Source organism: Molothrus aeneus, chromosome 4, assembly GCF_037042795.1.
Source record: "Molothrus aeneus isolate 106 chromosome 4, BPBGC_Maene_1.0, whole genome shotgun sequence".
Taxonomy (NCBI): domain Eukaryota; kingdom Metazoa; phylum Chordata; class Aves; order Passeriformes; family Icteridae; genus Molothrus; species Molothrus aeneus.
The window spans coordinates 25,811,980-25,838,872 of record NC_089649.1 but is presented as its reverse complement, the minus strand read 5'-3'; the positions used below and the strand labels follow the sequence as shown (position 1 = coordinate 25,838,872).

The window sequence follows — 26,893 nt, the reverse complement described above, 5'->3', positions numbered from 1 at the left end:
AATGAGAAGAAAGAAGTATTCATTTGTTTTCCTTGGGGTTTGAACAATTTGCATCAGTTTTGGAAAAGGTTAAAGGGACGTTTTGCCTTAGAGGGCCCTCCAATAGTGGAGGGCATAGTGAACATGGGAGGGTTTGGGATGGATTTATAGCAGGGTTACTGGAAACAGGAAGAGGTTTGGGGTTGGTTTTCGTTTCCAATTTATTTATTTTTAATGCAAAAGGTACGTTTCTCTACTCACATCGTTCATGCATTGATACATATTTTACACATAACTGAAAGCAGCTTGCTAAACCTCTCATTGCATTGCCCCACATATATATAGAGAGACCTGCAAATTGAAGAATGGATTTTAATAGAAGTTAAATTTTGCTACTGATATGGGACTGGTAGGAAGGAAAAGCATCACTTTATAAGGTGCCCCTCTGACACCTGTAATGCTGTGTTATTGAAAGATAAAAACATCCTGAGGTTTTGGATTTTGTCTTCTTATACTAGAAGTAATAAGCAATGTGACAAGACATATTTTATCTGGCTTAGAAGCTGTAAATTATTTTTCTACTTCAATATTTAATTTCCTGTTTTATCTTTTTGGCTTTATTTTATGAACTACAGTGTTGCAGAAAAAGAATACTTTTGATGATGTCTGCCCTTAGTTTTGACTTTTCTCTGTCAATTCTAGTTGCTGTAAAATTAGTCAAATTTGAGAAGAGACAGAAACAATTGGTACATAGGAGAGACTGCATGTATTAGAAAGTTGTATTTAAATCAACAAATATAAAATTTCTTTTTTTAATTGCTACTGTACATCTGGAATCCTATCTGAGTAAAAATAGTAATGGTTTGCTTTTTTGAGACATTCAACATTGCAAGCTCTGACTTCTGTGGAAGCTCCAAGTTCTGAGGTGCTTTTGAAAATCTTGCCAAAGTGTCAGAGGAGGAAAGCGAAGATATCAAATTACTGCCCTGCCAAATCTTTCAGGGCACAACAGTGTTGCACGAGGAAAGTGGCTTCATTGCCAAACAGATCATCTTTCCTTTCAGAGCCCTCCCACCCTGTTCCTGCCTAATCCTCTTCTGACAGGAAAAATACTGTAATAAGACAAACACCCTGAGAGCTGTGAGTGTAGATGTGGGGCATTAAAGGAAATATGTGCTCTCAGGATTGTGACGTGAGATTGTGTGTGGTAATGATGACTAAATGCTGTGACTGCACAAGTTTATGTAAAAATTTTCTTACCTTTATATTCAAAAGAAAGATGCAGGATGTTTGTTTTGGAGAACTGAGGAGTGGGAGGGAATGCTCTGTGAGTATTTCACAGGTTAAAGAAGAGAGAGCTCTTCAGGTATACTTTCCATGGCATGACTGTATTCCTGTGTCACTGCACCCTTATTGCTGCTCAGAAGGCACAGCCCTAGCCTGGGACCTGCTTCACCTATCACATACAACTGAAGAACCACTGGTGCTCATCTTTGTCACTTTGACACCCAGTATGAATACTGACTGAAGGCAAACACTGTATGACTGAGGGGGAACAGTTGCTTTCTGATGCTCTGTGTGAGTCCTTTGGGCAAGGACTTATGGTGGCTATTATTTATGCAGGGTTTTCAAAAGAGTCTTTGCTTTGGTGTGCTGGTACCTTATCATTGGAGGGAAGAAAACAGAGCTTTTGCTGCTCAGATCTTTGAAGAATGTCCAGTTAGATGCTTTGAAAAATTTGTCCAAAGTAAGCTCACATGTATTGTGTTTAGGAGAGGGAGGCATATTCAACAACTGTTTTCTATAGACCAGGCTATATTAGAGATGTAGCAGCTGAGTTTTTTGGGAGTCATGCTTCACTTAGGAAAATACTGGAATGTATTTTTCTTGTGTCTTTGTCAGAGTTTAAATCAAAAAACCTTGAAGAAGTAAGTCTTTAAAGATTTGAAGGGATGGGCTTTAGAGTAAATGTATTCTGTTTTTAAGGAAACTGACATTTGTCTCTTCATGCTGTACTGCAGGTTTTTGTGCTTTGCGTGATGATGGGAATTAGTTCCAACCAGGCTGATGGTTGATTGAACTGAGTCAACTTTTGTTGAGGTTTCCAAAGCATTGCACAAGAGGTTTGAGGGGAAAAAGTTTGGGGGCATGTGACAGTTAATCTCATTAGCAGCAAGAATGACGTTTAAGCACACTGTTCAAAATTTACTCAGTTCTGTGCTGCTCTTTGTTTTAATTAACAATCTCTTGCATAGATTGGGAGCATAAACTTCTTTCCACTTTAGTCCAATTAAATCATGCTTGGAAGCTGTCAGTGGTGGGGGGAACTCCTCCCTACCCCCCTTCTTTTAATTGTTCAGTGAGTCTGTTGAATAATGGAAGAAGTTGCCTGACAGGTTTTGTAGTGGTTCGTCTTCTTGATGAATTATTTCAGAGGATAGGCGACAATGCATTGGAATGACTCATCCAATTCCTCAGAAAGTGACAATGAAGCTCATTCAGCCTTCACACAGACTGAGCACAACATAGTTGCAGCTTACTTAATAACAGCAGGTATGGGCATTGGCAAATTGTTGCATAAGTTTTTAAAATAGAACTTGTAGATCTGAATGCTCATTTTGTACAGTAATAGTGATGGTATTTCTTTTTGTGTTAGACAGCTGTCTGATGGCTTTTCTTCATATTTACTGACAAGTTAGCAATCAGCTGCCTGACTGAAATGTGCAGAAACATTTGAAGTGTGCAGAATCTAAGTTTTCTGCTCTATATTTGAAGGCAGCATTGTGTCTCAAAAAATACATTTTGTTGATATGTAATTATAGAAGAGAGTGAGAATTAGTTTCTGCCAGCTTGCAAAATAGATAAAAATAGGGCATAGCTGTCACATCTTGCATTTTTCTGTGATGTGCTCGAAGCTATCTTGAGATTTCTCCTGGGCCACATGTTTGTAGTAATATATGTGTAGTCTGAGCATGTGAGCGGGTGTCTGTTAGGGGGATGTAAGGGGAAGGGTTGGAATGTGACTTAGAGGGAGGGAGCTGGTCATTAATCAGAGAAGAGCAGATTCCAGTTGCAGCTGTATTTTTCACCAATGACACGTGTTAGAAAAGCACGCTGTGAAGCTTTACATCGTGTTTTATCCCTGTGACTGCAGTGGTCTTTGGCTAAACTTGAATGATTATAAAATTATTCTTATTCTCCCCTTAAAAACTTATTCATTATATAACCACAGCTTCTTCAGTAGTGCTTTTCTGAAGCAGTGACTGCCATAGTAATGAAATATCCAGCTAACCAAAACCGAAACCTACTGTGTTTAAAAACAGGCCTTCTATACCTTTATTATTGAAAATCAAAACAGTTTAGTCTTTATTAATTGACTACCACAAATTTTTCCAAGTTGTAGTTAGATTTTAAAATACTGTAAAATATTAATGTATTTCACATTTATATGAAATAGTATTGCTGATGGTTGCAGTTTATTTAGCATATATGTCTGAAGTGGTGAGTATCAAATTGCTGTGCTGGAAAAGTGGGTATTTTTGGATGCAAAGACAATAATTTATTTAAGGTCTTTGGAGAAATTAATAGAACAGCTACACAGAGCAGTAGGTTTCTTAAGAAGCTGTAGAGATAAATAATTGCCAAGTATTGGAAGCCTAGATATACCTCTTATATTTTTATTAAAATTGATTATGTAGTATGTAACAAGATGATATGTTCAGATAGTTTTGGCCAGCTGGTCAAACGGTTTGGAATCAAAGCTATCATTGGTGATCACAGGGTATCAATGGAATTAGCCAGAATCAAGCCAGCTCTTCTTTCTTAATCTTGCATGGAAATTAAATGTCATGGGAAAAAAAAGTTGGATTACTTTGCAGTTTTAGGTTTTTTCCAATTTTTTATTTTTAATTATAGTTGGGGAGTCTGATAAATCTTTACTTTCTTAATGAGAAATTAAATCTTTAATTTCTTAATGAGAAATGTTTTTGTCAATGAAGTCCATAAACTTTTTGAAAGTATGATTGATTGCTTTGCACCAGCCTTACCACAGCAAATTTCACATCTGGAAGATTTAAGCCTTGTTAATAAGCAGAAATGTAAAAATTAGAATGAAGTCTGGGTGCAGTGTTCATCATTATGCTGCTTTTTAAAAGATTTAAGTGTTTCTCTCTTGTTTTCTGGGAAGGAATTAATTGTTAACCATTACACTGGTCAGTGTATTCATTTTTGTAATGACAGCAGGGATAGTCAGGCTGCAGCAAGCTCTGCTGCCTCATGGATGTCTCTCTGCTTGTAGTGGTGAATGCTCTGGTATAATTTTAAAATGCTAGCTGGACAGGTAAATTCCATGTTATAGATGTACCTGGTTTTTTTTACTTTGATGCTAGTACCCAACATTGACATGTCCCACCCTAAACTGTCCCTAAGCACCATATCTACACATTCCAAGGGATGGCAACTCAACCACTTTCATGGGTACCTGTTCCAGTACTTGATAATCCTTTCAGTGAAGAAATTTTTCCTAATATCCAAAAGTACTCTTCCCTGGTGCAACTTAAGGCCATTTCTTCTCATCCTGTCACTTGTTTCCTGGGAGAAGAGACTGACCACCACCTGGCTTCACTTCCTTTCAGGTGGTTGTAGAGAACAATAAGGTTGCCTTGACCCTCCTTTTCTCCAGGCTGAACAACCCCAGCTCCCTCAGCTGCTCCTCACAAGATTTGTACTTCAGCGCTTTGACCAGCTTCAATGCTCTTTTAATGGGCACTGCTTAACTGCTGCCTGGAGAAACTTCATTCATTTGCTTGACCTGTTCCTCAGAAACAGAGATAATTTCTTGTATCTACATGTTTTTTCTCACTTTGTTCAAGATGGAATCCGTCTTTTGTCTTATATTTTGTTCTTCAAAACAAAATTCTTTTTTTGCTCTATTATTATTTTACTTTAGTGATAATAACATTTTTAATTAATACAGGTTCCACTTTTTCTTCCCTGTTTTCACTGCCTCCCCTCTCTCCCCCTTCCTTTTAAGGCTGGACTCTGAATTATTAAATTTAAGTGTGTCTAGAAGGATCTTTTCTTCACCGTGAGGATACGAGTTTACAGTCCTGTTGTATGTCTGATTTCATTATTGGTAGCTGTAATATCTGTTAAAACTTGCCTCATAAGAAGTCTGCATTATTAAACTTGTAATTCTCCTTTGCTTTCTCCCAAGAGATGAAATGCTATCTGTTAACAGGAGAGCTGACAGAACTAGCACTGCATGTGGTTTTTTTACTGTAGTGTTCATTTCAGATCAGATCTCAGCTCCTCGTTTATTTAAATTTTTGGAGCACATAGGATCAGTGTCATTCCTGAAATGTGTGAGTATATGAATATGATAGATGATGGCATCTGTGGGGCCAAAAGATGTTGGACCTCCAACAGCAGACCTGCACCTGAGAACAAACATCCTTGGTGGTGTTAAAAGAGAGATAGCTGAGGGGTAATTATGATTTTGCCTCATTTGATTTTAAAATTACTGAATCTCAGGGGTTGGCAGGGGCCTTCTTCTAGATCAGGTGCATAAATTTTTTTTAAAACTCTTTTATTTACCAGTCACCAACCTGGATTCTTCTTTACCATGGAGGTCAGCACTGTACTTGGTGGCCAGAGTGTTTGAAGTGTAATCCTAGATGCATTTGAATTTCTGCTCTGCTTGTTGTCATTGCATCAAAGGTCTCATTGGCTGAATCCATGTGAAGGTTGCCTAACTGGAAAAGATTTTTTCTCTTTTTCAGGTGTCTGTCCTCTTTGCAAACTTGTACTTGACTAAAAATAAATCTCTTTTGGGACTTACATATTACAATAGGCTGCATTTTCTTCTGCACGTGTATTGCTGGCTGGTGTGTACCTTTTGTAAAGTTTTCCTTTTTCTGTTTTTACAGGAGTGATAAGCATTTTCAGTAACATTGTTGTGTTAGGCATCTTTGTTAAGTACAAAGAGCTTCGGACAGCAACCAACGCAATTATTATCAACTTGGCTTTTACTGATATTGGTGTTAGTGGCATTGGTTATCCCATGTCTGCAGCCTCAGACCTGCATGGAAGCTGGAAATTTGGATATACTGGATGCCAGGTATTGCAATTCAGTTAGAGAGAAAGTTTCAGCACTTAAAAGCAAACTGAGAAATAAGTAATGGCTCTGCCTCGTGTTATTTTAAGAGATAAGGCAGAGATGCAGAATGTGACTCTGGACCTGAAGCTGATGTTCTGTGATGTCAGCAATTTCTGGAGATGGTATTTTGTGTGAATTTCACTTTAAGCTTATATTTACAATCTGAAACATTTAAGTGTAACCTTATGTCTACCGACTAGGCATTTTAAAATAGCTTTAAGAAGGGTTACAAAATCAAGTCCTGAAATGAAGATGGTTGTAGTAACACAGGCATGTTTGATGATTTTGCTGAGAGCTAAAAAACTTTGATAGTGACTTCTGTTTTGATGGTGAGCTTGACAGATCTTGGTGAGTTCTGCTTGGCAAATTCATGTCCTTTTTTGGATGGGACTAATAGGATATCCAAAGTGAAGGCCTCTAAGGTTTTTGGTCTCCATTAAAGATTTAGCCTACTTCTAAGAGCTGCCTATTTTTAAGAGTAGACTGACTGAAAAACATATACTTCCATAGCAGAGAGATGGTGGCCTTTGCTCACTGTGTATTGTGATTTTAATTTACATAATTGATAGACTGTTGGTCTTAATTGCCCATGAATATGAGTAGTAATGTGAAGGCATATACTGAAAATGTGTCATAAGGCAAATATTTTGGACATTTATCTAACAGATGCTCATCACAATCTGACATCACTTGCCTCAGTAGACACTACCTTCACAGTCAAAATTCAGTCATTGTTTGGCAGGAAGCCTCACTTTTAACATCTTTGGATCTGGATTGGCTTGTGGTGTGTTCAGGTTGATGAGATCTCACTGATTTGAGAGTTAAGACCACTTGAAGCACAGCTCATGTCTACCTAAACCTAAACCAAATGATTCCTGTGATCTGAGATGGCTGAATGCCATCTGTTATAACTGCTGGTGCCATGTGCTCTGGCTCAGGGCTCTGTATTACTGGAGTGCCAGTGGTAACACAGCCCTCCCAGTCATCCTTCCTGGTCAGGCTTCCTATGGGATGACCAGGCAGATGCATTTGGAGCATGCTGGGGTTGCAGCATGTGTTGTTCTGTGCAAAAGATCTGACACACTTAAAAATGGAGCCTGAGGGGGTAAATCAGTGGGCCACATCTGTGAAATCATCACAACAGGTGAAAGAGTGATAAATCAGAACCTCATGTTTGCTAAAGCTGTAACTCTTTCTGATGGACCAAATGTTCCTCAGGTTTCCTTAACATAAATTGATAACATGAAATAAATCCCTCCAAATTTTGAATCTCAAAATTTACTTATTGAAGGACAGTGTTTCTTTGATTTTGAGACTGCTGTCTTTAGGATTTCTAATGTGCACACAAGCAGGTGCTTTTGAAATGTTTACTTTCTAATGAGCCACCTTCAAATTTCAAATGTTCTGCATTGAAATAAGACCTTTAAGACCTTGCTTACAGAAGAGAACTGTGGCTGAATTGTGTTGATTCAGTACACGGCTTTGTGCTTGCATCTTTGAAAGATTTCTCAGAAATTGTTTTCTTGCTTGTTTGTTTTAATTTCAGATCTATGCTGCCTTAAATATCTTTTTTGGGATGGCGAGTATTGGTTTGCTGACTGTTGTTGCTGTTGATCGTTACCTGACCATTTGCAGGCCTGATATAGGTACTGATTTAGGGTCAAAACTCAGTCACTGTTGGGAGGAATAAAATTCTGATTTGATTGTATTGTTTTCTCATTAATGACTCCATAGTTACAGCGCTGGGCAGAACTTGAACCTACAGTACCTGGTTAAGTAAGTTATCTAGTTGGCATACTGCTCATTAAAGTAAAAAATTAATCATTAGGCTGTTACTCTCTTTATAAATTGTGTTTTTATGGCCATATTCGGTCTTTAGAGGGCCACATCCATACAGTGAAGCACACAAAAAGCCTCTGGCTGTGTGAGGTTTTGACCTCTGTCAAGCAGGTGTGTCCCTCTATTAACATCCCCTGGGTGTTTTTCTCTCCTCTGTTGCAGCTGTGTTGTAACAGTTAATTCCTCCCCTGCAATCTTCCAAGGATGTACTTGAATGCAGTGTTGCATAATAAGCTTTTGGCGTGGGGTTGGGATCAGGTATTGCCTGTATGCTGAGTTGGAATGGGTGATGGTGTTCAAGTGGCTTTAAAGGCTGAAAGGACTGAAATGTCAGGCAGCAGAATGAAACAGTGTTTGGGACTGGAAAGGGTCTATATAAACTCTTTATGTGCTTGTTGGAAGCCACCTGTTACTCTAGTTTGACACTGGAAAGAAGCAGCAGATGAGAATTGTGTCTGTGCTTGGCTGCAGGAAGAAGAATGACCACCCGTAGCTATGCCACTCTCATCCTTGCTGCTTGGATAAATGCAGTCTTCTGGTCTTCCATGCCTACTGCAGGCTGGGCCAGCTACGCTCCCGATCCCACCGGAGCAACGTGCACAGTAAATTGGAGGAAAAATGATGCGTAAGATTCCCCCTCACGCTTTCTTTTAACTTTGCTGGCTCACTGGAGTCTAAAATTGTTTAATTCATTGCTGTAGGAGCATAACTTCTTTCTGAAGTATGAAGTAAAATTTTTAACAAAAATTTAAAGCAATAAAAATAACATAGTGCAAGTCTAGCAAAACACCCCGTAGGAGTTATGCTTCAAAACTTCAATACTTGTACTTTCTAATTAAAAAAAATAGCTAAAGAGCGTTTTCCTTTTTATTTAGAGCTTGTTACAAAATGTCAAAATCAAATCAAAATACCAAATTCTTTGGTAACTTTTCCTGGATGGCTATTTGTAAGTTACTCTGTTTTGTTTTTCTGTCTTATCAGGTCCTTTATTTCCTACACAATGAGTGTAATTGCTGTTAATTTTGTTGTGCCCTTAACAGTCATGTTTTACTGTTATTACAATGTTTCCCGGACAATGAAACAATATGCCAGCAGTAACTGCCTGGAGAGCATTAACATAGATTGGTCTGACCAAGTAGATGTGACAAAGGTAAATGAGTGCATGTTTTGTTTAAGCATGTTCTTTGTGTTAAAGTCCTAGTTGCAAAGGGATGATGCAGTCTTTTAAGTATTTCAGTTTCCTACATTCCCCCTTTTCTTTTATACTAAATATTAGCTGATACTAAGCCTTGGTGAAAACTCTTAGTTTGACTTACCACACTAAATTCTTTATTTTTGGTCTAATACCCTCTCCAGATGAATAGCTGCTTTGAAGGCTGGGAACACTGAATTTTCCTTGCCACTCTCCTCTGTCATTACCTAGAAATGTACCTCCAAGGTGCCTTAGGAGAACTTTTACTCTGTGTCTGCAGAGTCCTTAGGCTTCCTGCTTGGTTCACAGATGTGTCTGGTCTGAAATGGATTGGTCAACTCTCACTTGAACTCGTGGCCTAGGAATGAGAGTGCATTTCCAGCTCCCAAGCTGTGTAATTCCAGTCCCTTGTTCTTTTCAGTCTGTTGAGCTTATCTCTTATGTAAGCAGTAGCAAATGTGAGTTATGGCATGAAATGATATATCCTGCCTTGAAGGTTGACATTCTTTTAATGTATAAAAGTCCTTGAGAAATCTTGAAGTTCACCAGCTCCTTTGATTTTGTGTAAAGATGTGATTTATGGTTGGGCATGATGAAAAAGTGAGAGAGGATTGGACAGAAGAGTATGTACCTATGTTTTTGAATTACTTATCAGTGCAAACAGCATTCCTTGGAAAACTTTCTCATTGCTACGTTCTGAGGAATAGTATTTTTACCTAAAAGGAGTAATTTGTGTTTTACTTTTGTGAAGAACTTTCAGAATAATTGAAACTGAGGATTCAGTTAAAAATTTAGACTCATGTTTGTGAAGAAAATGCATTTTTCCTATTTTGCAGTTGAAGACACTAAGTTATAATAAAAAAGAGAAAAAAATACTTTGGAGTTAAGCAATATCCTTGTCTAGAACTGGACTAGTATGTGCTTTTTGAAAATTAGCCTCCTCTAAGTTTTGTATGCACCAAACTTTTAAATGAAAGGGTTCTTTCTTACATATTGGTATTGTGTTTACATTTAAATAGGGATCTTCTGTGAGAGTCACTGCTTGTGTATTGATTGTCCTCTAGAGCAGCTCATACAAAGTAGCTGTTTATTTCTTGTTTCTCATTTTGGTCATCTCTGAAAGATTAAATAGTGATGTAGGTGAGCAGCACTAGGGAATCCATTGTGTATGCAGCCCTGCAGATTTGGTTGGTTTTCTAGTGGTTTGTTTTGTCCTCTTGATTCATTTGAGATTTCCATTCCAGTTTCCACTGCTGATTCATGTCCCTGACAAAATCCAGAAAAGTCTGTCTCAGCTGATTACCTCTCCTACCCTCTACTACCCCAAGTTTGTCACTGTCCAGGTGTCCTGGGCCGTGGGCCCCAAGCTGCCCAGGTTGTTCTTTCTGCAGGCAGAGAAGACACGACAGCTCAGATACCTCCTGTGTATTATTCTTGAACATGTCTATAATGCTTCATTAAACCAAGCAGAGACTTCTGGGTTCCTCAACTATATGTCCTAGAACATTTGCTTTCTTTTATTTAATTAAGCCTTATGAAACATTTTCATTAACAGCTGAATTAAATATTTGGCTTAAATTTTTATCTCTGCTCATATTTATTGTTTGTAATAGCATCCCAGAGTGACTTGTTATGGAGGTTGTAATTCATGTGTGAAGTCCTCTCTGGTAATTTAAACTCCTGATGGTCAGATTTAACATAATGAGTAGTGCTGATTTTGAAGGAATATTGTATGTAATGAAGTGACACCATGCAGTGAGGTGTGCTATTAAATCCCCAAAGTCAGATTTCACCGTTAACTGTCAGAATGTGTCAGGTGTGCTTGTTTATATATTATTTAATTCAGGATATCTCTGTTTTCACCTAGGTGTATGTGCTTTTGTTATGAGGTTTTGCTGTGTGCTCTTCATCTTGAGATAATATTGGTTATGTATCTGTTCCTCTTGTTTTACAGATGTCTGTTGTGATGATTATAATGTTCTTGGTGGCATGGTCTCCATATTCTATTGTGTGTTTGTGGTCTTCCTTTGGAGACCCAAAGAAAATTTCTCCTGCAATGGCCATCATAGCTCCTCTCTTTGCAAAATCTTCCACATTCTATAATCCCTGCATTTATGTCATTGCAAACAAAAAGTAAGTCTTCTGAAATTTGTCTATTTCATGATTTTAGCCTATCATCTGAGTGTAGAAGGATCACCTGTAAAACATGGCAAACTGATTAGTGAAGAGGAAATGGTACGGCGCTGTTAATTTTCTGAAGATGACCTTTTGGACAGGAAAGCCTAAAGTAAATTGTTATCATCATCATCATCACAACATCCTGAATTGATACATATTTTTGAGAGCGCACTAACATAGCTTTTGAAAATCCCATTTGTGTTTTCTCAAGGGGATTCAGTACAGAATTTAGGTTGCATCAGTAGTAAACTGGTTTTATTGACTGTGGCCAAAGTGTATGGTCTTAGTGACATGTAACTGGTGTAGATTTTTGTGTTTGATTTGGGATGTATCATATTCCAATGGATTAGGATGGATTGACCTTTTTCATTAAAGTAAATAGGTTAAGCCTATTCTGATCTGAGCAAGCATAACAAATGCTCTAATCAAGCCAGTGCCTCTGACTGAGGCCTGTGTTTTGCAGAGAGGCATTCTTCCCATCTCTGCTACCAACCTTCAAGCAGAGCCTGTGATCTCTGCCTAGGTGAACATACCTGCTGAGTCAATGGAAAAACATCTGTGTTTTTTTCCCATTCTGTGAGTTCATCTTTGTTATGGCTGTACACTCTCCTGGGATAAACAAAAGCTGCTGTGATCCCTATTTAAGAAATGAAATTAGCTTTACACTCCTGTACCTGGAAGTGTAAAAGACCCAGGTCCTTTTGAATTTCAAATACATGTTTTTTATTAAGTCCATTCTACTAAAATTGAGAACTATTGTAATAGTTGAGACTATCTTACCCAATTTTTCCCTTCTCTTTGGTTCTCCAGCTAATGATCTTTCTGTTTCCCCTTTTTTGCCCTTGGCAGGTTTCGGAGGGCGATCCTGGCAATGGTGCGATGTCAGACAAGGCAAGAGATAACCATAAACAATGCTTTGCCCATGAGTGTGTCTCAAAGTGCACTGACATCGCAGAACTCCAGTCATTTGCCTGCATAAGTTGCATGGAAAGAAGTGAAATCTGGGTTCAAGTTAATTCATCTTTTGGACAATTTCTTTTTGAATAATAATCTTTCCCTGCTAGCTGGTTTGTGTTAGTCACAGTAATCTTTTTAGAGAAGATAAGGAGACAAAACCTGCCAAGACTTTAGTTTTTGAGGGTGAGATTTATTGGTCCAGTATGTCTGTCCCAAAAAAAAAGGGTAGCAAAGTGGCCACTGTGACTTTTACAGAGCTAGACAAGGTGACAGAGGGGCCAGGAAAGATGGAACTGCAAAGTTCTTAGGTTCAATAACCCCAAATTTTTCTTATGTATTAATTCCTTTCATGAGGTACTTTCTGCCAGGTTCCCTTGAAAGTTTTTCAGATTTCAAATATTCTGAATTCTCCCTATGGTTATATGACTTGGTATATGTCCATACCAAGTGTCCATGTTGATATGCTTTGCAAAGTTCTGTTTCTGTGAATATGTTGTCAAAATATCTACACTGACCCCATAGAATAATTTATTAGGTTTTAGGGTTTTGAAGGAATTTCAGCATATTTAAAATATTTTAAAAAATTTGACTGGTAGAACCAAATTAAATTTGGTTTAATTAAATTAATTTGTAGTAAAAACAGCTTTTGTTTTGTGAGTAGCGTGTTTCTAGTGCTTTTGACTGCACAGCAAATCCTGAAAGTATGACAAAATGTACCCTAGAACTTCTCACTTGGGTGGTGCATAAAACTGAGTAAATATTTATGGTAATTTCTCATGACTTTTAAGTCAGTCTTATGTTTATGTAGGTCTGATGTTTGATTTTCAAGAAATACCTTTGTCAGTATGAGTAATGGATTTGTTCAGGATGAAAAAGATGACTGTATAGGTTGAGCTTCAACTATTACGTGTGTGTGCACATGCAGTTTGGCTTTGCAGTGGAAAGCTTAAACCATATATGTATTTTTGGCAAAACCCTGTTTTTACGGGATTTTTTAAAAGCTCTGGAATCTAGGCTTCCTATTAATTTACCATTTTCAGTATTAAAGAAAATGCCCTGCAATATCCTCATGGTGTACTAGATTTCCTTCAGGAACCTTGGAACACTTCATAGACAGTATAATATATGCACTGCCTCTTAGGAGAGGAAAAGAGATATTTTATTACACACTAACTTTACAATCTACACATTAAAACAACCTTGGAACATGTGATTTGAAGCAGTGTGTTCTGACAGAGTAAAGAGTGAGCTGGTTTAACTGATGGCATTCAGGATACATTTGAAGGTTAAGCAACCACAGATCTGGGCTAATCTGTTGTAATCTGCTGTTACTAAATGGATGGCTGCATTCACATTTGTAGCACACTGCACATGAATGCCTAGGAGTAAAGCCTTCACATTTCTTCATGTCAGTTCTTCTGGGAGGAAGCCATGTATCTGTTTATTTGCTTCTACCTCCTAATGAGTTTTTTTGAAGAAGTTCATGGCTTTTGCCCTTCACAATGCACTTGTGTTTACCATGGCAGAAGTGATGGCACTGGAACAAGGTATATATTTTATTATTTGTTATATAGGGCCATTTATAAGGAAAAGGGTTGAAGAAATTGGAGATAACATTCTCAGACATTGGAAATTATTTCTAGCATAGTTGCAATGAAGCATATTTTACATTAGCACTCAATGGCTAACAGCATTCCTGAACAGGAGCAGATGGTGATTATGGCTTTGTACTTAGCAAACAGCTACTCTAAATCTTCATTTTCTGCAGGAGGCAATTTCTTTCTGCTCCATGACATTCCTACTATTCCAATGTCCTTTCTATTTCTACAAACTAGTTAACTAGTGTAAGAGGATTCTGGTTAAATAAATACAGTAGTTTCTTATTTTTTTTAAATCTGCAGTAAATTATGTAATTTTTGATAGTAAGGAGGTTAATTTGAAATGTGGTGACCTGGTATTGTCGTGTCAATTTTAGGAGATGCTCTTTGTCATTGCTCTTTATTGTCACCGGCTATCTGGAATAAAGCTGCATGAGGAAAAAGTAAAATAGAGGAATAATCTAGAGAAAAGAGGGAGAAAATTAAGGATAGACTTATTGAAGGCAAGGGATCCTTCAAGCTAGTATGTGCAAACAATATACCCCAAAGAAATTGTTTCCTGAAATCAAATAACTGAAAATGCTGAGAAATCCCATTTCACTGAAATCATTGTGAGCAGAAAGTTGTTTTCATCTCTATAAAGCAAGTAATTTGTACACAGACATCAACAAGAGGGCCAGAAAGCTCTTCTTTACTGAATTTTCTTTGGTATATTTTAAATTTTCAGTTTATTCCAAAAGGTAAGTATGGAAAATGCTTTGCCTCCTCATCATACAGAAAAATTAGGGATTAGTAATCTTAATTTTGAATTTTAGTATTTTTAATTAGGGACATGCATTTCCCACTTGAGACGCACGCATGTATTATTCCTTGTACAATGGCTTTTGTCTTTCAGTTGTCAGTAGAGTGAGGGGTGGATAGAGGGTGGTGCTTATCTACTTTAGAATAAAGCAAATCTAGGTTTTATGTGAAAGGATCAGTTCTGGTTTGTATTCTTTTGGTCTTTAGAGACTCCATGTTTGTGGAGTTTGTTCAGCTTTTAAATGCAGAGGACTGTTCTTGATTTCTGTGTTCTTTGTTCTGGTAGTAGTGTTGCAGAAAGCTACAGCTTTCTGTATCTTTGAATCTGAAATTCAAATTTCTGCTAAATTAATGCAAATATGTCTCTCCCCCTCCTTTTTTTTCTTTATTTTTCCTTCCCTGTTGCTAGGTCTGTGCTCTGTAATGACCCTGACATGTATGAGATCCCTGTGAATGTTCCTGTGGATACTGTAAAGCTTCGTATAGAGAAAACTGTCATACGAAGGATTCCGACTGAAGCCTTTTACTACCTGGTAGATCTCAAGTACCTGTGGGTCACTTACAACTGTGTAGCCAACATTGATATCAGCAGCTTCTATAACTTGAAACAGCTGCATGAGCTGAGGCTGGATGGTAATCTGCTCTCAACTTTCCCTTGGGAATCCCTGGCCGAGATGCCCAATTTACGGACTCTTGATCTCCACAACAACAAGCTGACCAGCATTCCCGCTGATGCTGGCCGCTTCCTGAGAAACCTCACCTACCTGGACCTATCCAGCAACAAGCTGACCACCTTGCCATCAGACCTCATGGACATTTGGCCCCCCTTCTCAGGAGCTATCGTGTCCAAGAACACAGACATTCTGGTGACACAGAGAGTAATCTTGGGTATGTTGAGCAGCCCATCTCATTCCCTACCAAAATATACCTGAACGTTAACTTCCAAGTGAGAACAGTTGGGGGATCAGCCTAGGATTCGGGAAAGGGGGTTTTACCCAGGTTGCTCTTGTGGTTTGCTCTGTGGTAATTTATTTATTTTCTACTGGTAACAAAAAAACATAAAATGAAGATGGTGACCTCCATGTGTGTTGTTACTTCAAAGCTATAAAACTGAAGTAAAAGCTATGAGAATGCAGATTGCAGGAATACAGGCCATTCAGTAGGTATATAAATAGAGGACTTATATTGTGTTTCTGATGACACTTCCCTCATCTTTCTTTGTGTTTGCAACTGTAAGCCTGTCCATTTGCAACTGCTTTTTTCCAGAGGCTCCCAAGCCAAGCATGCAGCTAGAGCTGATGCTCTTATAAAGCCTGTCCTGTGACACAATGCTGCAGATAGTGTTGGTGGCTTAGAAGAGAGCAGCTCTGGTCTCCCTGGGACCTCTGCTGACCTTGCATTACTCTAAAGCTGACTGATTATCCTCAAGTTTTTGCAATTTACATATTGAATATGAGAGAAAATAGGAGTATGATCCCTATTTGTTCATGGTACTTTATTTTTTAGTATCTAAGGTAAGTATTTAAGAATAATTTGGTCAGAATGTTTTTTTTCATAATTTGATCCCCTTCTCTGGCATGCAGTTGCATCAGTTCTGTTTGTGGCATTGTGCTTTATCTGACACTTCATCTCCAATTCCAGGTCTTGCCAGGGTAACCCCTTTCTCTTCTTCAGTCTCAAGCTGGAACAATTCTATCAATACTGTTCTTCTCTATCACTGTTTACATAGAAGTACATATTTGATGTGTTTGTAGTGCAGCAGGTGGAAGGGAGGAAAACCAGCTGGCTGTATCTACTGCAGTAATTCTATAAGCACTGGTAAAGATCTGATCTGCATTGTACTGCCCAATATTTCCAATTTCTTGATCTAAATCTCCCAGTATTCAGTGTCCATTTGTTTAGCTGCTTTGTTTCACAGCAGAAGCTGCAGCTTGAAACTCTCATTCAGATCATATTTTATATAAGTAATTTAATAGATGCAAGTAGGATGCATGGCTTCATAAATATGGTAACTGTAGGCTTGCATGATAAAGGGTTTTGGTTTATTCAGGCTTTAAAAAATAAAATACTAAAAGCTGTAAAAGTAAGTCCATCTCAGTACTCCTTTCCATGTCCCCACAATGAAGACAACAGGAGGCTGTAAAGTGGGAGCTGATTGTGATAGATCTAATCTTCATGATCTCATGTGGGAGTCCCAGAGATTAATTGGTTTCCTTATCTTACACAGCCCTCACCACTTCAGGCAAAACTAAAGGAACTGAGAAAATAAAATAACCCCCAATACAAAACCACCAAAAAAATCTTAAACCATCACACACACTCTTCTCTCCCATTAACTCTGGGAATCATCTGCAGGCTTCCTTGGTGCAGGCACTTTTCCAGCCTCCTGTAGTCCTGGCAAACCCTCTGGTGCCAGCATTGAGTTCTTTGAAGGCTTTGGATGTGACCTTTGGACCATTTTCATTATGAACTACAGCTGGGTTTTAACACAGGCCTCCAGAGAGTTACACACACTGGGTTTAGACAGAACCTTGCTTCTCCTTTTTTTTTTTTTTTTCCTGTTAGGTGCTAAGGGAGGCTCTTTGCAGCCATTATCAATTTGCACCTGAGAATACAAAATGCCAGGCAGTACTTTCCTTGTGTTATATTGAGTAAATTTACCTTGGGTAAGCTGTGAATCAATTAGCTGAATTCTTTTTTTTTTCATGGACATAATAGTTTTCCTATGAGTTTATCCCAGTGCAGACAGACAGTGCTTGCTACATAAGAAACTTTATAGTGAATAAGAAAACATCCCCTTTCTCTGGAGCTTAGAAAGTGCAGTGCTCTTTATGTCATGGGTTATTCTGACAAATTTATTTAGACTCCATTTGGTATTAGTGCATCCTTTCTGATGGCCGTCCTTTCTCCACTGGGCTTGCTGGAGCCTGAGAAAGAAGTGCATCCCACAGATATCCTCCTCCTCCTCTGAGCTACAGATAGGGATCACAGAGATATATGGTCAGGAAGGACCAAGCCTACAGGAATACAGGTCCAGAGGAACTGAGCCATTCTGGTAAAGTCAGTGCTGTTTTTAAAGCTGTGGCCAGACCACCCCAGAGCCTTCCATGGGCACCTCCTCCAGTGCTTATCTGTCTGTCAGGGTAGTGAGAAAGTTTCTCCTAATATCTAACCTCAATCTCCCTTACTGCAAACTAAGCTGATTACCTCTTGTCCCTACAGGGCATGGGCATACAGAAAAATCTAATCACCATCTCTTATAGCAAGCTTTCATAGGTTTTCCTTCCCTGTTTGCCATGCTAACAAACCACACAATTTCTTTCACCAGCTTCTAATATAATGTGGAAGTCTTTGTGGGGTTTTTTTGGTTGGTTGGTTGGTTGGTTTTTGTTGTTTTTGTTTGAGTTGGGGTTTTTTAATTTGGTTTGGTTTTGTTGGGGTTTTTAATTTGTTTGATTTGGCTTTTTTTTTTTTTTTTTTTTTGCTGTATGTGGTGTTTTAATTTTCCTTTCATTTTCTACCATAGTTACTGGTTCATTTTGGACACCTTTATGTTTAAAAAATATTTCTCTTAAAATGAGATGCCCGCAATTGCATACTTTGATGCTCAAGAGTGTCCTATGCACTCCAGCCACTCTCTGGGGGAGCATTCAGCCTGACCTGTGTACCTACATGGAATGATCACTGCAGCCAGAACTCTGCTGGAAGCTGAATCCCATTTACCAGAGTAAATAAATGCTGTTTTTGTCTAGTCAGGAACACAGCAGTTGGATTCTAATTAGTATAATCAATTCTGACTTGAGCTGTCTTCTCTCCTGGTTCTGGTAAAACAAGATTGTCATGTGCATGTAATTAACAAGATCAAAACCAGCAAGGCCCTAAACTCATATGTTTGTGCAAATGTATTTTTTAATACCGGGAGGCAATTTTATCTTCAATGTCTTGACTGAGCATCAAGACAGTTGCTTGTATGAGAAAGTTCAGGTTCCCCATGTTTACTTCAAGGACTCTTGGAGCAGCCAAAGGCTGCTTTTGACAGAGGACTGGCATGTTAACATCTCTTTATTCCAGTTCATCATCTCTGTACTGAGAGGTTTGGGTTTTTTAACTGCTTCCCACTGTATGATGTTCCTCTGTGTGTGCCCTATGCTAAATGAAAGAGGCTTGGGAATGATTCTTGGCCCTTTGGCCAAGTGGCTCCCTCTGGCTCTTACCCACACAGTTTAGGGGCAGCTCTCTTTAAAGCTGGCTGTCTGTCCCACATTTTGTAAGACTTAGCCCTTGGTTTTCTGTGGGCTCTGCAGTGACTCTCAAATGTGATTCTGGGAATGGGGTTTTTTTTTCTTCAGTCTAACCTGCCTGAAGTTATGTGAGAATTGCATTGGAAATCATTCATCTATGCTTTTGGAATATGAAATAGCAGGGGTATGTTGTATGCCTGAAGGGCTGACAGACATGCAGAATAGTTTGGAGGTGCAAAACCCACTGCACTTGCTTTGGGAGGAGCAACAGGATAGAGAGAGCCATCCTTGCTGTGGTCTCATCCACAAGCCTGTCAGTGAGCAACCCCTGGAGTGCCAACTGTCCCTGGACCCATGTCTGGCTTTGTCTTGGAAAGTGCCCTTTGGAACAGCTCAGAACAGAGCTGTGGAGTGAGCTGAAAATTAAACAGTGCAAATGACTGGAGGACCAGTGTGTGAATTCCTCTGGCCCTCTTGGTTACCTCTGGAGCCCCATAGCCTGATACTTTGATCCAAATCACAACTAAATTTCAGCACTGGCTGCTGTACAGAGATTTACATTTCTGGCAGGAATGATGGCAGTAGCTTTTTCCGTATGGTGGACTCTAGTGAGTCATTGAGAGGAACAGAATAGTCCAGTATTTGACAGAGTGGCAGTTGTGTGAGATCTTGCCTCTGTTGCATGCAGAAGTGCCAAAAATTTGGAATACTGCAGGTCCATCAGGCTCCCACCTGTTAAGCTGAGCCACTGGGTAGATACTGCTTTTCCTGAAACTACTCCCTTAGCAATTTCCATGTGGGGAAAATGCTGTGACAGTGTTGGATATGGAATTCACTGTTTCGAACCATGGGTCAAAATGTGTAGGTTCAGTTGGAAAGAGCCTGGGGTAGGCTGGCCCAAGCTGTGGTGAGTATTTCTGTCAGTCCAAAACTTGAATAGTTTACATCTTGCTATTTTGCAGCAACTAAAAATCAGTGTGTTACACAAGTATTGGTCCGCGTCTGGTTACTGATTAACAAAGGAAATTTTGCTCATAGCTAAAGTCCATATTGACACAGCCCAGAGAAACCCTGCTTACTGAGGAGACTACAAAAATGTGCATGCATAGACACGCATATACATAAGTTTGCCATTGTACGTGCAAGCATACATATGAATGTGTGAGAGTAAATATAAAATATACTAAATCTAGAGTAAAGGGTTTTAGAGCAATTTATAATTAATAATTAATATTAAAATAGTACTGCATTGGTATATCACGGTGCATAAATATTTATCAATGTTTGTTTTACCTTGGCTAGTATTTCTTTCTCAGATCAACAAGCTGCCTTGATATTTCTACAAAAGAATCCAGGGTTTAAAAAGATACTCTCTTTCCTCAGATACATGTACCATCAGAGATTTATCATTATTTTAATTTTTGCTTCTTAAGAAATTATTTCTTTTATTAAAGCTCCCTAATATTTTCAATTTTCCAATTCTGCCCCCCTTTTTAACCTTTTCTTTATTATTTCACGTGTTTGCTTTCACTTCTAACATCTTGTCAGCACAAACTGTTGAATGAAGTTCAAAATGCCCCTTGTAGCTTGGAAACTAGGTTTACATTCATATTTCTGTTCTCTTCAACACTAACTGAAGTATAATGAAGTTCAGTGTTTTATCTTGCTTCCAACTCAATAGTTCTTTCATCTTTTCATTTTGAGAATTCACATAACTTGATGATTTACAATAGCTAGAAATAATGTGAATACTGTCAGATATTGGCAAGACAAACTGAGGGGCTGTGCTGTGGGGGCAAGGAAGGAACTAATATATCTGTATCTATTATATATATTTGTGTAAATCCTGCTTCTTTAGGCAGTTTCATCGGGAAGCATGATGGATGGGGAAGATGAAGTGGCTGACTGACATTACTCTTCTTCTGCCCTACAATCAGATGGTCAAACCTGTGTCCAGGCTGGACTTAACAGCCATCCAATCTAAGGACTGTTCATTGTTTCTTCATCATTCCTTTCATTTTGTCAGTTTCTGATACCTATCATAATGACTTGGGCTTTTCTTCAGGACACTGGGAGACTATGAAAGCTGTGTAGAGGTATATATATTAGGAAAAGTTCCTCCACTGAAAGGGAGCTCAGGGAACTGGTGGAGTCACCATTCCTGGAGGTACTTAAAAGACATGTAAATGTGGCCCTCAGGGTCATGGCTTAGTACTGGACTTGGCAGTGCTGGGTTAGCAGTTGGACTTAATGGTCTTAAAGGTCTTTTCTAATGTAACCATTCTTTGGTTCTATTTCAAAGGCTTTGAGTGCTTCAAGTAGGTTAAAAAAAGGAATAAACCCCTTCCTTTCCTGCAGTAAATTTCTTAACATAGTGAGGAAAATTGCAAGAAAGTGAGAAGAAAAAGAAAATTACCGGAGTATTGTCTCTGACTACAGAGCTTCCCTAATTGAAAAGATGAGCACAAATAGTTACATACATGTGCCTGATTGAGCAGAATTTCTATGAGCACAAGCAGTTGATGTACCTAGATATAGAAAACACTTGGATAGTATCTTTTCTCCTTATGAATATGTGTGTGAAGTTCACAGGCAAAATTTTTATGTTTTGGAGATCTTTTGAGGAAAAGCGGTTGCTGCTTTCCTCACTTTCCTTTGACTTCTCCTTCTCTGCTCACCACAAAAAATAAGTAGTGAATAGATGTAAAATCTCTTCTGTCTGGAAGGGGTGAAATTGGATTGTGATGTCAAAGTCATGGAATCTCTTCAGGTCAAGTGTTGTTTTAAAGAGCAGGGATTAATTGGGGTTTACCATAGTTTTAACCAATCACTACCATTGTGCTTAAAATAACCTAATCTTGGTCTGGTCATAAAAGGAAGAAGTAGTTAAATATTCATGTATTCTTTCATCTGCAGGTTTTTCGAGAACAACCCATCATTTTTCCAAGAGCTGTTTTGATGATTCTTAAAATTGCACTCTGAAAAATATTTGCAGGTGTTCAGGGCTCTTTTTTCTTTTAACACTGGTTTGACTTATATGACTTGTTTATTGTACTGATCAGTAAACTCAGTAGTGAGGAGTCCTTGCATCCCTTATTTCAGACCATAGGATTTGTTTATTAGTAGTACTTGGAGAAAATGAGAAAGGCATATTCAAAAGTATGAGTCCAACAGGAAAATACTTGAACTCCTTAGTGATATGCTGTGTCGTATTTTACCTGGTGAAGTCACTGTTACTCTATGAAAGTCAACATAGTGGGGCAATCAATACCAGCTGAGGATTTAGACTGACATTCCTCAGAAATGGTTATTCTCTTCCAACGTCATAAATTCACAAAGAGGGAAAAGCTTCTAATTAATATACTGGAAGCAAGAAACAAATGTTATTGGCTCTGACAGAAGAGAGAGGGTTTTTGTGTGCCATCACAAAAATATTGTAGTCATTATGGTGTTTTGTGGTCCTTCCTATTTTCTACTCTTCTGTTATTCTTCTTGAATATATTTCAGAGGCTGTAGTGAAGCCAACTTCTAACAATAATGGTGTGGTTCAGAGCCAGATAAAAATTTTGTTGGCCTAAAACTTTTTCTCCTTAGCCTTTATCCCTTTTTCTCAAGGGGCAGAGATGTTGGTGTAAGCTCTAAACCCTTAAATCATTGTATTCTCCTCAAGCATTGAAAAAAGAGTCAGGGAAGGTCAAGCTGCAAGAGCCTAAAGAAGGACTAAGAGGAGAGGAGAGTGACACGAAGCAAAGAGAAGCTGTCTTTCCAGGAGGCACAGGCAGGTGAAAATGTATCATCAGTCTTAAGACATCTTTTCAAAGTGGTCTTAAATGTAGTAGATAAATAGCAAAGTTAAGCACAGGTAATGCCAGCACATCACTAAGCTCCCGTAGACTTCTGTGAAGTTTTTTAGCTTAACAAAAACACTCATACTGTTCTCCCTAACCTCTGAGAATATTCTCCCACCAATCAGCTGAACAAAAAACAAGTTGAAAGAGAAAAGATTAGCTCATAATAGTTCCAGGGTTGTTCTTGATTGTATTTGGTGATAGTCATGTGTCATACTGTAGTCACAATATCCATATATTGACTGACAACTTTTTTTTTCTTTCCCCACTCCCCTTCTTGCCTCAGGTTTTCAGGACAATCCATGGTTCTGTGACTGTCGCATTTCAAAGCTAATTGAATTTTCCAAAATTGTGGACACCTCCATTGTACTTCTTGATCCATTGGTTTCATGTAGTGGACCTGAGAGCCTGGCGGGAATCTTGTTCCAGAGAGCTGAGTTAGAGCAGTGTCTTAAACCATCGGTGATGACCTCAGCAACAAAAATCACCTCCCCACTGGGCAGCAACGTCCTGCTACGCTGTGACGCCACGGGGTACCCAACACCACAGCTCACTTGGAATAGGTCAGACAATATTCCAGTCAACTACACAGGTATAACTGCTCTTTTATAGGAAATGGGAGAACCAAAAATTGTTGGGTTGCTTGTGCTTTGAGATCATTGTAATGAGTAACAACAGACCATGTGTTGTGTCAAACTGGCAATCGTATCTGTGCAACAGCTGTTGCGAAATTCTCTGTCTAGTTCTGCGTCTTACCATGTCCAGCAGACTGTTTTGGTTGTGGATCTGGTCTGTTACAAGAGCAATGTGTGTGGAAGGGAGAAATGGATGAAGTGGGGGAAGGATAAAGGGGAATGGAGTTTGGGTTAGTTGGACCCTAACTCAGAAGCTAGAAAGGAGAATTTTTTGCTGGAACTTCTGTTTGAAAATGTTCATGTTAAAAAAGCCAGTGAGGTCATAACTGAGCAACTTAAAACTCAGCATTATAAACATAAAATTTTCCAAATTCATGTTTTCTGTGTGCAAATGATGCAAGGCATCATTGTCTGACATTCTAGCTGCTATGACAGATACTTATGCAGTAACTTAAATGTAAAAAATGCTACTTGCTAATGCCAAGTTGTCAGCAGTTATCATAGGTCTGATGAAGGTAAGGGAACTGAAATATCTTAGGACAAAGGAAATTTCCAACAGAATTTTAAATGGGTCGCATGATAAGTGTCACAAGAAGTCAGTGGGTCTTGTATTTAAGAGTCAATAGCAGCCTTAAGACATTTGATTTCACTTTATGTGGTTTTGTTTTTCTTAGTGAAATTGCAAACTGTATTCTAATTACTCTAGACATTTATTTCCATTTTGACCCAAGCTGAGCACTTTTATTTAATAATAGAGTATGGCTGGGAATTCCATAGTTTATTTTGGAAATTTGGTTTGGTTTTGGTTTTGTTGTTGTTGTGTTTTTTTGACTGCTTGTGTTTAATTTTTAAAATTTTCATACATGTAATTCCTTCTGGCAGAAAGGTAAGAAGTATTCTAACAATGTTTACTTCCTCTTTACTTCCAATTCATTATGTTTTACTCTTTGCATTTTCCCATAGTAATTCAAGAAACTCCTGGAGAGGGTGTCAGGTGGTCCATAATGAGCTTGACAGGAATTTCATACAAGGACGCAGGAGAATACAGATGTAAAGCCAAGAACTTGGCAGGAATGTCAGAAGCTGCTGTGACTGTCACAGTGGTTGGTGTAGTTACTACAACTGTGTCACCACAGAAGTTTGGGAGGAAGCCAGAGGCTGAGAGGCAGAATACAACTCAGGAGGAATCCAAGCAGGAACCCGAGAGGACAACCAGACCTTTTCCCATCACATCGACCACCACAGCTCTGGTGAGCACTGAAAGATCAACCAGCATGACATTTACTGAAAGAAAGCAATCCAGGCTCATGCTAGATGGAAAGAAAGTTTCAAAGGCAGTGACAAATGGAAACAGAAAGCAGATTGGAGAGTTAAGCAAGAAAGGTGAGGATACTTCATTGAGCACAGCAGGTATGGCTGAGCAAAATGTTACTGTGAAGAACCTAAGAGTGATCAGTGAATCTGATGAAAGAGTGACCTTAACTTGGAAAACTGTCAATGCCACAGGCAATTCTGCTGTGACTGTGTTATACTCCAAGTATGGTGAGAAAGATATGTTGCCTCTCAGCACAGATTCTAACAAAAACAAAGTCACAATCGATGGTTTGCAACCTAGTACTCAATATATGGCATGTGTCTCACCCAAAGGCGTGCCACCTACAAAAGAGCAGTGTGTTGTTTTCTCCACTGATGGGTTAAATGATGAAAGCAGCTCTGAGTTTTCCATTCTGATAGTGGCTAGCAGTGCAGCATGTGTGGTTGTTTTACCTTTGATATTTTTCTTACTCTACAAAGTTTTAAAACTTCATTTGAAACCAAAATCTGCAAAGGAAGCTGAACTTGCAAAAGAGACTTATGTGCAATTTGAGACATTGTCGCTGAAGCCTCGAACACTGGGTGCAGGAGACCAGCTCTGGGCACGAAGGTACACGGATGAGTCAGAAAGACTTCTCCTTTGCTCTAGGTCAAGCATGGATTCTCAAATGACCTTCAAAAGTGAGGGCTCCAGGTCTGAGTATCTGTGCTGAACATGGGTGAGGGTGGAGATGAAATAAATAATAGGTAAAATTAATTCAAACTGGTGATGCTGTGTCGGGAAGCAAGTTGATGCTAGATGGTGGTCAGAATATGTTATCTGGTATAATAGAGTCTTACTGGGTGGTGGTGGGTAGGAGGGGGAATAGAAGAAAAATGTTGCCTGTATATTTTCTTATTTTTTATGTTTGTGATTTTGGATGTGAAGGAGTGATGTTCTTCCAAAGAAAAATACAGCATGAAGTGGCTCTATGGTTAAAGATATTTTTTGGTTTATTAAAACATTCTGTTTTCTCTTCTCTCATTTTACCACATGATGTGCTATGTATCAAACATGAATCACAATCTTCTTGGAAGTGATGTCCTTCAACATAATAGGAAAACAGTTTTAACTACTTTTATTGTGATCAAAACTTTATTTGAATATAAAAGTTTTCTTGTATCATGGGTTGAAGAATTCTCAGTCCAGTCAAGACAGAAGTCACAGTTTATGGGCTCTTGAGAGGTACAATGCACATCTTATTGTCATTTTGCAGATGTTATTGCAAAGGGCAAAGAAGCTTCTTTAGTGTCCTGAAGTAACTGAGAGACACTAGATAATTATGTTAACTTACATCAGGTGATCTTATTGCAAAATCTCAGCCTTAGAATTTACTTGGATATGTCTGTCTATATACCTCAATTTCAGAAACCTCTGTACAGAAAATTCTGTGTTACTGTGTAATACAACACACACTCTTAGATGTAAATATATTACACAGATATTGCACAGTATTGTGTACTACACTGCAGTAATATAATACCTTTTGAAATACAGTAAGAGGAGTTTTTGTCCTTGGGACATGTTGGATGTGAAGTTTAATGAGCATAGTGAAAGTTAATTGTGAATGTGCTTCCCCGTGTTTAAAAATCAGAAATTAATAGTAACAGTGAATTGAGAATTGCCTGTTAATGATAATAATTAATAGTCTATTCTGAGGCTGCTTTTTTTTAATGCCTAAAATAAAGAGAACTTTTGTTGTTCTAGGTTCAGATATTATATTTAGAAGTATGTATGAATTGTGAGCCACAGTTTTTCCTGAAAATTACAGCTGTGTTGTTTTCTTGGACCATTCTATGCCTAGAGGAACTGTTTGTTTTGTTAGGAAACTGGGAATTGACATTTTCCAGAGGGAGAAATATTACTCTAAGCTACAAACCAAAGCTATGTTTGTCAGCTTCAAAACAGTAGCATTTCTCATTGTCACTAATGTAGGATGAAGTTTTGCCTGCTGGAATGCTGATGAGCTTGTCTTGTAAGGCATAGCTTGGTGAGAGGTGTCAAAAAGCCTCTGACACAAAATCATGGCAGGAAATGAACACACTGAAAAAATCTCTATAGCACCTACACCATGGTGCCCAGTGACCAGGATTAGTAGAATGAGTATTTGAGAC

The 26,893-nt window shown here is 38.5% G+C and overlaps 2 protein-coding genes across 2 annotated transcripts; both read left to right on the top strand.

The window, feature by feature from the left end:
* The first annotated feature begins 2,426 nt into the window (after positions 1–2,426).
* RRH (retinal pigment epithelium-derived rhodopsin homolog) lies at positions 2,427–12,324 on the top strand. Its single transcript, XM_066548997.1, has 7 exons — positions 2,427–2,532; positions 5,907–6,097; positions 7,683–7,782; positions 8,447–8,600; positions 8,957–9,125; positions 11,122–11,300; positions 12,195–12,324. Exons 1-7 carry the CDS (start codon positions 2,427–2,429, stop codon positions 12,322–12,324), a joined length of 1,029 nt encoding a protein of 342 aa, XP_066405094.1.
* Positions 12,325–14,834: 2,510 nt separating this feature from the next.
* Positions 14,835–25,750, top strand: LRIT3 (leucine rich repeat, Ig-like and transmembrane domains 3). The gene is made up of 3 exons (XM_066548996.1): positions 14,835–15,589; positions 23,077–23,382; positions 24,389–25,750. Exons 1-3 carry the CDS (start codon positions 15,061–15,063, stop codon positions 25,450–25,452), a joined length of 1,899 nt encoding a protein of 632 aa, XP_066405093.1. The 5' UTR covers positions 14,835–15,060; the 3' UTR covers positions 25,453–25,750.
* The last annotated feature ends 1,143 nt before the right edge of the window (positions 25,751–26,893 follow it).